Below are 16,236 nucleotides of genomic sequence, written 5' to 3'. Positions count from 1 at the left end.
CAGGGGTCCACAGTCCTTCCAAGCCAGATGCCTCAGTCCCTCACACCCCAACACCCTTCTCAGATCTCGTCTCAGAGCAGTCCCCTGGGCCCCACTCCTGCTCTTTCGGGGTTGCCCTTGCAGACTGAGAGACCCCCATTTCTCTCCGAAGCCACAGCTGGTCACGCCTGCTCCAGTCCCCCCAGCAGGTATCATTACTGCGTACGAGGCCCATCATTCTGCATTAATCTGGGATTCATCATGATAGCCACGACCATAATTAATTTATTTGGTATTAATGTGGATGAAATATGTACTGTCCTTTCAGGGGAAATCAGGCTGCCTATAAGCATTAGTTAAAAGGACCATTAAAATCAAACCTTCCCCAGATCCATTAGGCGAAGTCTTTCATCCTGAAGAAGATAAAGTTGTGCTGTGTGAAATGTCATGAATAATTAGGTTGATTGCTGTTTTAAACTCTGCCCCTGCCTCCCCAGCCCCTCCCGTCTCCCTCCTGAAGCGGGGAAGGCTCACCTGCAGCGGAGTGGCCCCCTCTGTTGCCCATGTTTACGCCGGCCCCAAATTCCTGCTGCCCTGTCTGGCCACTGGTGTGGCTCTGTACCGGTGGCTAGGATGCGGAAAGGAGCTTAAAGGACACACTGGACTATATTTGCAAGATGTCCCCGGCCCTTCCCTTCCTAACCTTGGCCCAGGGTGGCTGCAGGTGCCTTCTTCTTGCCCCAGTGCTGGTCCAGAGAGGCATAGACCAGGGAGGGGTCTGAGGTGGTGCTTTTCAAACAGGTCTGCAGACTTCCTGGCTCGAATGGCGTGGGGACGAGAAAATGCAGTTCCCCCGCCACCACATCTCAGGGGCTGTGCATGGGAAGGGGATGGAGGCCAGCCTGGCGGGGCTTTCGTGTGTGCTGGGTGGAGGGTGAGGCAGGAGAGAGAAGGGAGAGCCCCGCTCTGCCACCCCGGTGCCATGTCTCTGGGCTGCTGGGGAGGAGCATGAGCAGAGGGGTTCTGCTGGCTGCTGTGGGCGCAGCAGCCTGGGCACATGCAGTTGCCTCTGGGGCTGGCCCTCTGCGCCCCTCCATGGAGCTGGAGAAACGGGAGGCCGAGATGAAGCTGCCAGCTTCATCTAGGTCCAGGTGTGTCAATGGGAGTTAATTGGGCAGTTTGGAGTCCTGGGATGTCAGCCTTTGTGAAGGCACTGGAGACTCCTGTTCTGACCCAGCCCATTCATTTTGTGGTTAAAGAGCCTGGACTCAAAGCAGCGAGGCCAGTGAGAGGCCGAGGGACCAGATGGCAAGCGCTGGCTGGCCCAGGGGTTGATGTCCACACATGCCTCTGGAGTGGTGGGTGGGAGAGGGGCCCATGGAGGTGGGAGGCTGCTGGACACCCTCTGAGACCTAATCATCTCATGCCACCCCTACAGGCGCTTCGGCACAAAATGCACAGCCTGCCAGCAGGGCATCCCCCCCACCCAGGTGGTCCGCAAGGCGCAGGACTTCGTCTACCACCTGCACTGCTTCGCCTGCATCATCTGTAACCGGCAGCTGGCCACGGGGGACGAGTTCTACCTCATGGAGGACGGGCGGCTGGTGTGCAAGGAGGACTACGAGACGGCCAAGCAGAACGGTAACGGCTCTGCCCTGCGTGGTCCCGCTCCAGACCTTTGCTCGGGCCGGGCCCTCTGCCTGGGGGCCTTTCGGCTGGGTCCCTCAGAGCCCTGCTGCCACCTCTCAGCAGGGACAGTTAACTGTCAACCCCCCGATCCCTCAGCACTAGCCCACTTCATGGGAGCTGTGACCGAGCTGTGGTTACAGAGAGGGCATCTGAGGTCCACACTCGGCTCAGGGCGGCCAGGACCTTGTGTCCTTTCGTCGGTGGCTTCTTGCGTGGCTGGGGTGGGGCCAGAGGGTGATCTGTCTACGGTGGATGCTTGGGGTTGCTCTTAGTCTTGTACATTGGGATGCACAGTTACCTCAGCACCCCCACACTCAAAGGTTTCAGCCAGCAATAGCCCTAGCACTGGCCTAAGTCACCCTTGGGACAGCCAGCGTGGACTCCAGTTCACTGTGCCCTGTTCCTGTCGCGGCCGGGGGCTTGTAGAGGGCGGGGACTTAGGGTGCCGACTCCTCGTGGCTCTCGAAGCCCCTGGTGTGGAGCAAGTGCTCAGCCAGTGTCCACATGCAGGGAGACCCCAGCTCAGCCACGTAACTCCCACCCTCCCGCCACCCTCCCCGCCACCTCAGGGTCAGTGTCCGTGGCCTGCGGCAGATGCCCAGGCCGACACTGACATCAGGCCCCTGCGTTTTACAGCCACACCTGGCCAGACAGGCGGCAGCTGCTCCCACCCTCCAATGCCGTGTTCCAGGGCAGCCCTGGGTCTTTCCAGGGCCTAGACTGGGCCTAGACTGGGCTTGGACCGCCCCCCCCCATTCCACTGAGCTCCCCTCAGGAAGGCCCAGCCTGATGCCCCTCTCCTGCGCCCCACCCCCACTTTGGGCTCCTCACTCACAGCTGTGTCCCAAGGTGGGTACCCTCCACTGGCCCCAAATGTGGCATTTGGCCAAACCCAACCTGGGCATCTCAGAGGCACAAACTCACAAAAACAGTTTGGTTGTTTGCCGTGGATGAGGATTTTATCCGCCTGGGGGGGTCGCTGCGGAAAGAAGCTCCTGGCAGCTCTGGGCTCGATGGGGAGAAAAGAGAGTGATGACAACTGGCTGGGTCGCCTTCCAGAGCTTTCCTGGGCCCTCACACACAGGTCAGTTGGACCGGATCACCGCACCGAGAAACTGTGTTTGCTTAAGGAAGACAGTTTAAAATAGAGAGTTTGCGGTGGTGAGGAGGTGGGGCAGCCTCAGGGCCAGCCGGCGGGAGCCGAGCTAGGGACCCTCCCAGGCTCCCACCACCCCTAGCTCAGCCTTTTGGGGTGGACAGGTCTTCAGCGTCTTTCTCCTCTTTCTGAGGCCTCTGTTAGCCCATTTCCAGGCTCTTCGCCTTAATGTATTTACTATCTGCTCTGGTTCCTTAAAGCTCACTCCATGCTGTTGCTTTGGAGTCAATTATGATGTCACAGGAGATTAGGGAGGCTTGTCAGGGCTAAACTGTCAGAGCGACGGGCTCAGATGCCCTTCACCAGATGCTCGGGCTTCAGGGCCTGCCCGGGGGCCCTGGCTGCTCCCCTGAACGAGGGTCAGCGGCCTCATTCAGGCCCTGAGCGCCCCTGGCCTGGCACCTGCGCTGCTGTGGGTGGTTCAAGGGAAGGACAGACCGGTGGCAGGCCCGGCAACACAACGTGAGGATTATTTGCGCGGGGGTACACCTCTGAGACACCATGGAGAAGGTGGGCATCTCTGCTGGGTCACCCACTAGGAGGGGTCCCTTGGCAAGCTCTGTCGCTGGTGGAGCCTGGGCTGCTCAGCTGCCTGTGGGAGACGAGAGCCCCTGCCACATAGGGCTGTTTCCTGAGGCTGTAATAGGCCGCAGTGGAATGGGATGTTAAATGAGGGCGAGACCTGCGTGGAGGAGAAACACAAACGGGGGTGGGGGTGGGGTCACCTTTAGGTTTCCAAGGAGCTGAAGGTTGCCCAGTATTTCCCATGGGCTCCCTCGTCTCCACCGACAGCGAGGCAGGGGCCACGGCCCCCCCTGTAATCCAGGTGACCCCGAGTGCAGCGGGGGACCGTTGTCTGCTGTGGGACGTTTGGCTCTCTCTTTTGATCTTTTAATCCCTCCTTGCTAGTTTACACCCTGTTTCAGGCTTACTTCTCCCTCCCGTGTGTCCCACAAAGGGTCTGGTGTCTGCTATGTGTTTTTTAGTGTGAATGATTTTGTTCATTTGTTACATCTCCTGGATCTCTGCATTTTCAATGTAACGAGGGTGCGTTTTGTGCCAGGGGCAAGTACTAGGAGACCCTGCGTAATTCAACACTAACATATTTTCAGGCTAATTTTCCCATAGGAATTAATGTAAAAAGTAAGGGGAGGGGGATGTATTCTGGGAGCGCATAAATCCATAACCGGTGAAGTGTATCTTTGCCTTAATGCTACGTTTTATTTTCGCAGCACTCCCTCATACCTCGCAGAATGCTCTCTCCTAAATTAACAGCCCAGGGTATCGTGGTCTTGCGTGGCCTTCCTCATAGCATTTTATCACATTTAGCTTCCGCACCAAAGCTATTGATTTTTGGGTCCATTTTTCAGCATGAGCGCGGCCACCGCGACTTAATGAATACTTGGATGACATTGTTATAGGATATGAAGAAGATTTTAAATTATAATAACAGTGAATGTTAAAATAACAGCATAAGAGTCCTCATAATCACAAGAAGCAAGTCCCGTGCATGCAGAGTGCGGAAGCAACGTGCCACCGACCCGGGGTGACGGGCGCGTCCCAGCAGCGCTGCCATCGGGCCGCGGCACCAGCGCTGTCTCATTCACTAGGGCAGCCTGCTTCGAAACTGAAGCAAGTCTCGATGAATTAGATTTTGGGGGTGGTTTCATTATTTCAAATTTTCTATATAAAGGCTGTATAGATATTTTAAAGTGCACTCTTTTATATTTGCATCAGCAGCTGTTATGCTAGTACCTCTATACATATGGGGATGATTCCTTAAGAGAGAATTTAAAGTAACTAGTGTTGGAGGTTTCCCTGGGTGTCTGCCACAGGGGCTCTGGGATCCTTCCTCTTTGGGTTCAGGGCTCTGGGTGGGGCGAGGAGGGAATGGGTGGGTGGCTGGGGTTCGAGGAAGATGGCAGCTCTGCTGGAGAGGAAAACAGCCCAAGGAGAAGAGAGGACTTGCTGCTTTGTCCCCCCGCCACCCTCCACTGTGTGCATGGCCCAGGCTTTGGAGGGGAGACCCAATATGCCCCCATCCCTTGCTCAGCAAGAACCCAGTTCTTCCGACGCCAAGAACAGCGTCTCAGAATTGTTGGGAGCACTGTATGCCCACACAGCTCTGAGATCGACCCCAGGCAGAGTAGGTGTGTGATGAATGCTAGATGTTACTACTTTTCAGAGAGGGATTTCTTGAATGGAAAGGAAGGGAAAAAGAGAGGAAGGTAGGAATGTGGCAGAGACCCAGTTGTTGACGTTACCCTTGGCCAGTATTTTTAAAAAAATGTCAGCTGTGATCCCTAGAAGAAACTCATTTTACGTCATTTCAACTTAACACACGTGTTTACCCAGCGAACACTAAACAAGCTTCAGGAGACACTGGTTGCCCGATCGTCCCCACCCCATCCTGTCCCATTCATCTCACTTCCTCAAAGTTTCTAATCCACCAAACTGACTCTACAGCCACTAGTGGGCTCTGACCCATAACTCACGCACGTTTTGTAGATGACTAGTGAACGCACACAGGCCACCCCTACTGTGAGCCTGGGGAGCCTGCGGCAAAGGAAAGGGGGCGATGGGTGGGACCTGGGGAGACGCAGGCTCCTGGTGGGGGGAGAGGCAGGAGTGTGTGGGTGGCCCAGAATGGACTTCACGACTTCACTCTGGCTCGATCACCTTCACAGTGCTGGTAGTCACGCACAAGGATGTCCGACCAGAGAATGGGCCATGACAGGGAGGTGCGTGGAATTGGACACCTTCAGTCTGATGAGAGCCCCTGTGTTGGCTGGGCTGGCAGGGGACAGGGAGGCTGGAAGAAAGACGATGGTGTCCTCGCCTTTCAGTGACTCGGGAAGGCCTGTGCTGCAGGAGTGGGCTTTACAGGTTCGAGATGGCTCCACCTTGACGTCCACCATTCCTCTCCAGTGCTCTGCCCATAGCAGGCAAGATTATGTGAAGAACAGGGACAAGACACAGGATCGTTGGGTGGGCTGAACCCAATACAGGGTTTTCCTTGCAGATGACTCAGAGGCTGGAGCTAAGCGGCCCCGGACCACCATCACAGCGAAGCAGCTGGAGACCTTGAAGAATGCCTACAAGAACTCCCCCAAGCCCGCCCGGCACGTGCGGGAGCAGCTGTCCTCAGAGACAGGCCTGGACATGAGGGTCGTGCAGGTGAGACACACCTTTGCCATCTGGGGCCCCGGGGCCTGGGGCTGGGGGCAGGGACAGAGGGTGTTCTGGGCCAGTCTGCGTGATGTCTGTGTCCCCTACATGAGGAGGCTTGGGGAGTGACAACCATGATGTGTCACTGGCCATCAGCAGCGTCACTGACCCTCTTGGGGAAGTGGGCTCAGGGCCATGCCCCCAGGGAATTGGCCACATCGGAGAGAGATTTCTGAGGCTCAGAGTCCTGTCTGCCAAGGCCTCAGTCCCTGTCTCTAGCCACCCATCTTGGGGACCCCGGGGGCTGTGGGTTCATGATGGGCACTGCCCGAGTGTGCCCCTTGTGCTTGTGTGGCAGGTCTGGTTTCAGAACAGAAGGGCCAAGGAGAAGCGCTTGAAGAAGGACGCGGGGCGGCACCGCTGGGGACAGTTCTATAAGAGTGTCAAGAGGAGCCGGGGAGGCAGCAAGCAGGAGAAGGAGAGCTCTGCAGAGGACTGTGGGGTTAGTGACAGTGAGCTGAGCTTCCGAGGTGAGCGGGGCTGGAGGGGCGAGGCCGGGCCTTAGGACTGGCCCCTGGGAAGCAGTAATCCGTGACCCGAGGCCTTCTCGAGGCCCTGACAACTCCCTCCCAAACACAGGCTCTCCCCTGTGACTGGCAGCGGCCCTTTAAGAAAACGGGAGAGCTCTGCTGCTGAGAGTAGAAGCTGGGTTCCCCAGGACCATGGGCCCCACGACCCCCCTCCTTTCTTGCTGACTGGGGCTCCCTCACCAGCCTGAGCAGCTGTGAGCAGAGCTGGGTCTCAGCCCCTGCCCTCAGCCCCTCTCTTGCGTTTCTTCCCTCTGCAGGGCCCCTGGCTCCCTCCACTCCCACCCTGGGATTCCCTAGAGTTACCCCTTTCTCCTCTCCTGGTGGTGGGGAGGACGTGCTCACCAGCCCCTCTGCCCTGGGGAATCACTACTGTGAGTGCATGTGAGACAGGACTGGCCTCATTTCCGAGTCCCCCGCCCTCTGCGCACTTCCTGCTGTCCCACCCGCACAGACGCTTTGCAGCATGCGCTACGTTCAAATCGGTGCGTCAGCAAAATTGCAGATGCCTGCATGTTTTGGGTCCTTAGGTTGTTTGCAAATAGCTATAACTGTTTTCTATCCTGAGCCGCAAACGTGGAGGGCCTTCTGTTGCTGGGGAGGGAAAAGTACGGAGCGGGGTCCGAAATCGGGTTTCTGGCTGTGGCTCTATCACACTGATCCACTTCTCTTGAGCTGCAGTTTACCTGCCTGGGAATGGGAAGTAACCTTGTCCTCGCCCACCTCCCAGTGCTGTTGGGACCAATACACACAAATGACTCTGGGTGTGTTTGGAGACGACTGTCCCTACAGAGGGCCCTGGTCCCACGGGAGGACAGGCACAGGCAAAAGGCCAAATAACAGCTGTTGTACCGTGGAGCAGCGCGTTCATTTCCCTGCCCCCTTTAAAGAGCATGTGCTACCTCTCCTCCTCTTCATGTTCGTGGGTGGAGTGGGGGGCAGGCTGTTAGAAGGGGCGGGTGTTGAAGTCTAGTCTGGGGAGGCCTGGACAGGACGTGGTACACGGGCCCTGGTGAGAAGAGGAAAGCCCATGGGGCAGAGGGTGGGACAGGCTGTCCACCAGGAACATGATGACCTACGGGGACTGTAGTTCAGCCTAGAGGTCTGTCCTGGGCCCTGGGAACAGCTCAAGGGCCTTCTGCTCACGTTCTAGGCCTCTGGACAGGGTGGGGAAGGCCACTTCATCTTGTCTGAGTTGCTGAAATCAATGCTGGAAACACAGAGGGTCGTCAGGTCTTGTTTTGTAGCTCCTTTCTGTTGGGTGCAGACGGGTCCCCAGGATGACACGTCATTGGTCTGTCCGATGATGTAATTAGATAATCCTGTATTTCCTAAGACTCAAACTGCCCACCTCTGTTGGAGAGGTGACTTCTTCCACGTGGCAAAGGTCCCGTTAGATGCCCTTAATGAAATCCTCCAAGAAATGAGAAGGTCCATTCGTCTCAATCAAGCCAACACTGCCCCCAGTGGAGACCTTACTGGATGGAGAATCCAAGTCCTTTGATAGTGAATCTTTTCTAGGTAGACCAGAAGGACTCTGTACTCACGTCTAAGAGTGCTCATCAGCTACCCTCACCACATGGGCCTGCTTGTTTCCCGACCACCTCACTCAAGCACTTTGCTTGCTTGAAAGCTTTCAGATTAAGTCTTGTCAGCACGAAGTTTCCACTGTGATGTGGGGCATTTGCAGTCCCCAGTGTAGCCAGAGCCCCTTAGCACAGGAGTGATACAGAACCCACCTGCTCAGCCAACGCTTTGTATTTGTCTGGGCCCTAGGAATTCAGCCTCTGCAGGGGTTTCTTCTGTTTCCCCCCCTGATGTGGGTCAGTCCCTGGACGCCAGGCTGCTGTATTGGTACCTGACCCCTGCTTGGCGGCGAGGCAGCTGCCATCCCCTGGCTTCTTTCGAGTCATGTGGGCCCCTAGGTGGTGGAGAGTGGGGCACTGGAGTCCTGGCGGCTGACCATGAATCTCCGTTCTTTTGTCCACAGAGGATCAAATTCTCTCAGAACTTGGCCACACCAATAGGATTTATGGCAACGTGGGGGACGTTACAGGTGGACAGTTAATGAATGGGAGCTTCTCCATGGACGGGACAGGACAATCCTATCAGGACTTGAGGGATGGGAGCCCCTATGGAGTCCCCCAGTCTCCATCCTCCATATCGTCCCTGCCGTCCCACGCTCCTTTGCTCAATGGGCTGGATTACACGGTGGACAGTAACTTGGGCATCGTTGCGCACGCGGGGCAGGGCGTGAGCCAGACGCTGAGAGCCATGGCGGGGGGACCCACCTCTGACATCTCCACAGGAAGCAGTGTAGGCTACCCCGACTTTCCTACAAGCCCAGCCTCTTGGCTCGATGAAATGGATCATCCTCCTTTTTAAACATCTGTCCTTCCCACCCTACCTGTCCTCCTGGCTTGAGACAATATCTTCGAGGATCGAAAGAGACTGGCCTTTTTAGGATCAAAAGTGCACCAAGTTAAATTTCCATTATTTTCAATGGAAGTGCTCCGCTGCTCCCTCGGAGGTCACTGCACTAGGGTGCCGCTCTCCTGGGGACGTGGTGGGGGAGCGGCCCCCTGTCAGAACACAGCACAGGGGGCAGAGCCCAGAGCGCTAGGGTGCTGGCTTGTTGGCCCCCTCCCCAACCCTGCTTACAAGCTTTGGCTGCTCAGTGCTTGGTGGCCGAGGTGACCGTGTGAGGCCACCCTGGCCTTTGGAAACCCTGCCCCAAATGGTGTGTCTCCTGAGATGCCCCACCCCCAACCACAGCTCTCACCAGAACTGAGGTTCCTGAAGTGGAGACAGCACATCCCTTAAGCATAAGAAAAACGATTTCCGGACCACCCTTCTGGAACTCTGATTTTCAAAATAAAAAAGTCGCTTATTAAAGGTCCATGGAAACTTTGCTGGCCACAGTTTGATATTGAAACATGCCCCCTCCTTTTTCTCCTGCTGTGAAAAACAGGACTCCTTCCCTCTCCAGAAGTACAAGCCAGAGAATACCTGTCAGTTGTGGTTTGTGAGGAATCCCGTGCATATCACTCAATCCATCCCTGATGGCAAGAAGTGGTTTTCACGGTAGGCGACTCTGAGGCTGGAGCTGAGTGGCCCTGGACCGTCCCAGCGACTGCCTGATGAGTCCCCTCGGAGCACAATGTGCCTTTTTAATTTGCTCATGTCATTTATCCCCCTAGACAGGTTATGGGTTACAAAGTGGTCGAAGCTAAAATCTGGAGAGAACAGAATGACAATCAGTGGAATTGTTTGTAGACCGATTTGGAGCCCCAACGTGCAGCCCGTGAAGCCAGACGAGCAGATGCCAGTCTGCAGACCCTGCTCCTGCAGGGTGAGAGGACGTGGAGCATTTCTTTTGAGGGAGTAGGTTCAGATGAGTTTGCAACCCCCCCCCATCCCCCGCAGCTGGCCCTCCCCAGCCCTTTGAAAACAAGAGCTCTCTCTGCTGTGCTAGCAGGCTCAGTTGGAGGACAGTTTTGGCCTCTTCCAGGCACTAGCAATGCTTTTTGGCCCATTTGGTTGGGAGGAATCATTTAGGGGGCAGCCCTAAAATTGTGCGGGAGGTTCCAAGCGGTCCTCGGCCCGAGTAGCTCTGTGTTTCTGGGTTGCCGGCTGGCCTCTCGCCAGGCCCTGGTGGCGCTCCAGCCCTGCACTTGCTCAGGAAGGGGAGCTCTCCAGCCAAAGGCAGTGCCGCCTCACAGCTTGTGGGTTTGCAATAGCACATCACCAGGCCTGAGGTGAGGGCAAGGCCAGCCTCCGCTTTGTGAGCTGCCAGCCCTCTGCAGACTGCCCTTCGGTGGGAGATAGCGTCACGAATGGTGCTGCGACCCCCACTTATGCACCACACCCCTCAGTCTGGCAGGGGTTCTCCGTAGGCACACTGGGCATTTGCCAGGAATTGGTTTGCTCCTCCCGGTCTCCTGTGTTCTTAACCAAGACCCGCAGAGTAGGGAAGGGTAAGAAGGCATTGTCTTTCTTTCACGTGAAGTGATGGGGTCCAAGAGCCGAGGACCCTTTCTTCCATATTTGGCACCTTTTGAGGACCACAAGGATCTCAGCGTGTGCCAGGGAGGCTCAAGGAAGAAATGAGCACTCCCTCTTCGGCCGCTGCATTTTCTGTAAACACCTTCCCAGGACTAAACTACAGTCAGTTAAGCTTCTTTGTAACATGTAGTCCGTAAATTCCTGGGATCAGCCTTCAGGCCACTTTTTCTCTGCTCAGTTTCGTAGTGGACCCTTATTTTTGGATGCACTGCGACTGTGATTTTTGCTTGGGGAGTCTGCAAATGTGGGTGCTTGGTTTTAGGGTTTTTTTGTTTTTTTGTTTGTTTGTTTTTTGAGGCTCCGGGAGTAGGGATGAGGGAGGGTGGAACCCAGGTAATTCCCAGTAATGTGAACAGTGTGGGGTGGCAGTGGAGACACATGAGCAAGGTCATGAGCCCTGTGAAGGAAAGGCACGTGCTGCTGTCTTTTTGGAAGGTGGATTCTCGAACACGCTGTTCTTAGCAGGCTGCTCGCAGTGCACAGGAGAAAGAATGCGCTGGGCAATGACTGGTCAGGACTGTCCCCCCAGACCACTGTCGCAGCTCGACTACCTGGCATAGGGGGTCCTGGGAGCTCAGAGGCCCTGCCTATGTGGGGTGAGCGTAGTACAGGGAGAGTGGACTCTCTGAAGGAGCATGCCCCTCCACCCCTGGGGTAGCACTGTTTTTTAAGATCAGTTGACCAGCTTTTGTTTAGTATGGGAGTTACTCCTGCTCACGCCCTAGTCCATGGCTAGGGGGAGTGGGAGGCCTTCTTCCACCATATCAATCACAGAATGCAGTCTCCCAAGGACTCCGTGAGCAGTGCGGCTGGGCGTGGTGGGAGCTGCTTTGGTTTTGGTGGGGTTGGCCGGCTCAGAGCACTGGCCACCAAGCCGGGGCAGCTGAGGTCCCCAGAGCCACCTCCCCAGGCAGCAGCAAACACCGGTGCCCCACACAGAAGCACAGCCATGACAGGCCTCAGGTTTTACGCGGCTCTCCTTGTGAGTGGGGTTAGCATTATGGACCGGCCAGTGCCACCAATGGGCCACCGTGTGCCAAGACTTTTCCTTGGCCCTTTTGCGGCTCAGGGACAGAGAGCACAGGACACTACTGTGCGGTCCTCTCCAGGCCCTCCGCTACTGCCCAGCGGCCTCTGACTGACCTGTAAGGTGCTACCTGGGAGCGGTGGCCCCCCTTGCTAAAATGACATGGACGCATTTTAAAAATGAAATGAGACTTCTTAGAGCAATTTGTACCATTCGGGCCTGTCTTTGGCTCCAGGAGAGCAGTTAACTAGCAGCACTTGTCTGCAGCACCCAGCTGACAGACCTTAGCGTAGGGGGTTTCTGAATCTAGGAGCAAATTAATAATTAAAAAACAACACCCCAGTTTCCAGGAGTAGCTGGTATAAGCAAAGATGGGACCCATGGGGCTGTGGGAGAATCTATATTCCCTAAAAAGTAATAAGCCCCAGAAGAAGTCCCCAGTGCAGGGCTGAGCTGGCCCCCTGGGAAAACCCCATTGTTGGGAAGACTGGTCCGGCCCTTCCAGGGAGTTGCTGTGCAACCGGAGGCGAACTCCTTTCTGCCTGTGCTTTCTCTTTCTCGCCTCGTCTGATAACTGTGAATATAACATAAAGTGAAAACCAGCTACCACACTGACACCATATTCCTGCGACCTCAGACAGTGAAATGCCAGGGAAAGAGGACACAACTGAGACATAAGAAAAGCATTTAGCGGGGTCTCTAAAAGTTGGATTTTTTTTTTTTTGGCCAACATAAAATATGAAATCTACTCAGATAATTGGAGGCCATTCGATCTTCCTAATTATGTTCGGTTTGCAAGAAGTGTACGTACTCTGGAGAACAAAAGACACAGCCATCTCTGAGGCTCAGGCTGGTTCTCTTGCAGTAACTGCCTCCCTGCAGGAGCGGGTGGAAGGCTTCGGCTGAGCGAGAGCTGTGTTAGGGGCGGCGTGCCGTCTGGCACCCATGCTCCCTCCCGACCCCTCCCACATGCCACTACTGACAACTTGGTTATAACCATGGAAATAATGACCATACCTCCTTGGCCTGCAGGGTCTGGAAGGACCGAGGAGGCTCATTTTTAAACATTGCACTTTAAAAATTGGAAACCATGAGATGAAGACAAATTCAATTAAGCGGAAATGAGTTTTGTTTTATTGCCTGCTGCTGAGGGCTCTGGGCATGCTGGACGCGAACTAAAAAGCACACCACTGGCTGGCTCTCTCTTGGACTGGTCAGTTGGCCCCTTTTCTTGCAGTAGTTGCTCCAACTGCTCTCCCACGGTGACAGGAGCCAAAAAAGAGAGAGCCCAGCAAAGTCATCCCACCCACACTCTGCTTGGTAGGCCCCCAAAAGCACAGTTTCATGCTGCTAGCTCTGGTGAGGAGAAGCTGCAGGTTTGGAGGTGCGCCGAGCGTTCCTTTGCTTAGGGAGGCGAGCTCAGGTGGAAGGAGAAGGACAGCCCACGCTCATCTGCTGCCCGCCGAGAGACGAGAGTCATTTGTACTCCCCGACTGGAGGACTGTGTTCAGCCAGACGGGCGGGTTCAGGGCTGTAGGGTCCCACATGCTGCCCTGAACTTGCACTCAGACCTCAAAGCCCCAGGCCCCCTAAGCTCTGGATTGTTGCCCTCACCCTTCGCGTAAAAAGTGTAAATTTTGTACAGTGAAAAGAAATGACGTCTCATTTGCTAGGGAAAAAAAAAAAAAGGAAAAGGACAAAAAAAGACCCCCCCCCTTATTTATTGCCACGTGACTTTGGAACAGAGAAGCCGGTGCGTGCGTTTGTACAATATGCCTCCTGTGTGCTGGCATGAGATGTGTATGGTAAAACTATGTCAAATAAACACGGAATTCTTTAGAAGCTGATGTGTCTTGCTTTTTATTTGGCTTTCTGGAAGTTTTTGCTCTTGACCTAAATCAAATGCGAAGCCATGCTGGCAGGGGATGCTTTCATCGCCAGGAGAAAGCCCCGAACACAACGCCGAACGCGAGAACCACTCACAACCATAGATACCAGAACTGCCCAGTGAGGGGCTGGTTAGGGGAAGCTCTCTGACGTTCCTCATGGCAGTTTTCTGGGGCCCAGCCCCTGATTCTAGACGTAGGGACAGGGCAGAGGATGCCCGTTGACCACCTAGTTTTTAGTTATTGTTTCTCCCTGGAGAGAGTGTGCAAATGTCTACATTGGTGTGAGGTGGACAGATGGATAGAAACACCTCACCAGAGTCATCAGGCCCTTGGACAAGCTTTTCTAGGAAAATCTCCATTCAGATTTTTTCTCTGCAGGAGGCTCTGTTAGTGTGCAGGACCTGCAGTTTAGTGGGAGTGGGAAGTGCAAGGGAGAGTCTTTAATTAAAAAAAAGGTCATAATGGGGGGAGAGTGTGGATAATGGTAATTGAACAATAAAAAAAAATTAAAAAAAATTTTTTAAAAGTCATATGCCCTGACTGGGTAGTCCAGTTGGTTGGAGCATCGTCCTGACACGCCAAGGTTGTGGGTTCGATCCCTGTTAAGGGCACATATAAGAAGCCACCAATGAATGCATAAATAAGTGGAACAACAAATGGATGTTTCTTTCTTCCTTTCTCTCTCTCTCTAAAAATCAAAAAACCAACCAAACAAAAAAACCTCATGGCTTTTCTTTAGAGCTGGAGTCCCACCTAGGAAAAACTACACAGTGCTTTTTCCATTAGTGATTAGTAGTTTGGGTGGAGAGAAGATCCAAACGGAAGTGCACTATCCAGCACTGTGGCTACTAGCTGCATGTGGCTATTTACACATAAGTTGCTTAATATTAAATAAAACCAGAAGTTTAGTTCCTTATATTAGGCATATTTTAAATGCTCGAAAGCCACATGTGGCTATTTAAAGTTAATTGACTAGTAATTAAAAGACGAAGCGTTTAGTTCCTCACACTAGCTGTATTTCCAGTGCTTACCAGCCATGTGGGTAGTGGGCACTGCGTTCGGACACAAGCATAAGACATTTCTATCGCTGCAGGAAGTTCTGCTGGGCAGTGCTGAATGGAGTCTGGCGCAGGAGAATGGGCAGGGTGGAGAACACTCCCTCTTCACTTCTTCAGCTACCTGGTTAACCTGGAGTACTTGGCGAAGCATTCTGAGGCTCCTTAGACCACGGAAGTGACAACTGTCCTATCTTGTGTGACTTGTCTAGTCGTGAGGCTGGGCTCTGGGCCTCTGACTCCTCAGTCTTAGGATGCCACCAGATGTCTGCCTAAGCCTTAGCCTTACTCTGTGCCCCGCAGTCTACCCACTTGAACAGGAGAGAGAGTACCTTTCCCGGCAGGGCCTCCCCTGAGACTCTTGGAGGGCTTAACACAGTCTTTCCATGGAGACGCGGATCTCTGCTACGGAGGGAAGGATTTATGGTCCTTCGCCAATCACCTCCTGTGGTACCTACATTACCAGGCTGCAAAAGGCAAAGGGCCTTCCCGGGTTATCTACCAAGGAAGGCTGTTTACTGGGTGCAAGGCAGGGTGAAGACAAGGGCACCCTGTGGGAGTGGGGGATTGGCAGAACAATACAGGAGGTGCTGCACGTGAGGACTCGTGCTTCTTCCCTTGCTCAGTCCCTTGGGTGGTGGTTAGGGTGACTAAGAAGGGCTCTGTTAGTATTTCTAATCACTCATCTGAATATTCCCAAGGCACTCAGAATGGGGCCTGAGAGTTCGCCAGCGCATGCGCAGCGCACTGTGACCTGTGTCTTTCACCCCAACCCCCTCATCACCGGCCGGTCTCTACGGAGCTGGTGTGTGCCATGCACTATATCCATTGCTTTGGGTGTATCAGGCTGACCAGTCCCTAGGCTGCTTCCACTTCGTGTTCTCTGTCCCTTGACCCCACCGCAACGCTAATCTAGTCACATTCTGGAATTATCGGAGGAGTTCTCAGCTCACAGGGAAAGGAGAGGATCCGGCCCTTCTGGTTTGGTTGCTGGTGACCAGCTCCTGAGCATGTAATTCTTTGAGAATGACTTTTCAAAAGGACAACTGCTTAAAGAAGAGTAAAGGAAAGAAATCACCCTCCAGAGAGAATGAAATAAGACACCAACTCAGGAGAACCGACTACGAAGGCTCAACAGTTGGTGTTCACTCGGCTTTTCCTGCCTTCTTCCTCCATGAGCCCAGGATTCCACTCAGCTGAAGTCAGAAAAGGATTAAAGAGTGGCTTAGCTGGTATGGGTGGCTCAGTGGTTGAGCACCGGCCTGTAAAGCAAAGGGTTGTCAGTTTGATTCCCAGTCAGGGCACATACCTAGGTTGTGGGCCAGGTCCCCAGTAGGGGGCGCACAAGAGGCAGCCACACATTGACGTTCCTCTCCCTCACTTTCTCCCTCTCTTCCCCTCTCTAAAAACAAGTAAAATCTAAGGAGAAAAAAAAAAAGAGATCATAAGGCAAGCCGGAGTGTTATAAATTTTAATCGATGGCTGAATTAGAAGTAAAATCGTAACAGAGGTGATCCTCAACGTATCAATGTATTTCCCTAGATTTGATACTTTATACATAATTTAAAAATTGTTCCTTATAGTCTAAGCAGAAAATCGTTGCATCCCTTTGCCACATCTC

General features: G+C 54.1%; 1 protein-coding gene across 1 annotated transcript in view; it reads left to right on the top strand.

Annotated features, from left to right (window-relative positions):
- LHX4 (LIM homeobox 4) overlaps nt 1-9,428 on the top strand; it is a 40,101-nt gene extending 30,673 nt beyond the window's left edge. The window contains exons 3-6 of the mRNA XM_053915501.1: nt 1,418-1,620; nt 5,847-6,001; nt 6,351-6,522; nt 8,570-9,428. Coding sequence (XP_053771476.1) covers nt 1,418-1,620; nt 5,847-6,001; nt 6,351-6,522; nt 8,570-8,964 — 925 coding nt within the window. The 3' untranslated portion in view covers nt 8,965-9,428. The remainder of the gene's footprint in view (nt 1-1,417; nt 1,621-5,846; nt 6,002-6,350; nt 6,523-8,569) is intronic.
- The last annotated feature ends 6,808 nt before the right edge of the window (nt 9,429-16,236 follow it).

Source organism: Desmodus rotundus, chromosome 12, assembly GCF_022682495.2.
Source record: "Desmodus rotundus isolate HL8 chromosome 12, HLdesRot8A.1, whole genome shotgun sequence".
NCBI lineage: Eukaryota > Metazoa > Chordata > Mammalia > Chiroptera > Phyllostomidae > Desmodus > Desmodus rotundus.
The sequence above is the reverse complement of the archived record's forward strand: the minus strand, read 5'-3'. Positions and strand labels throughout refer to the sequence as shown.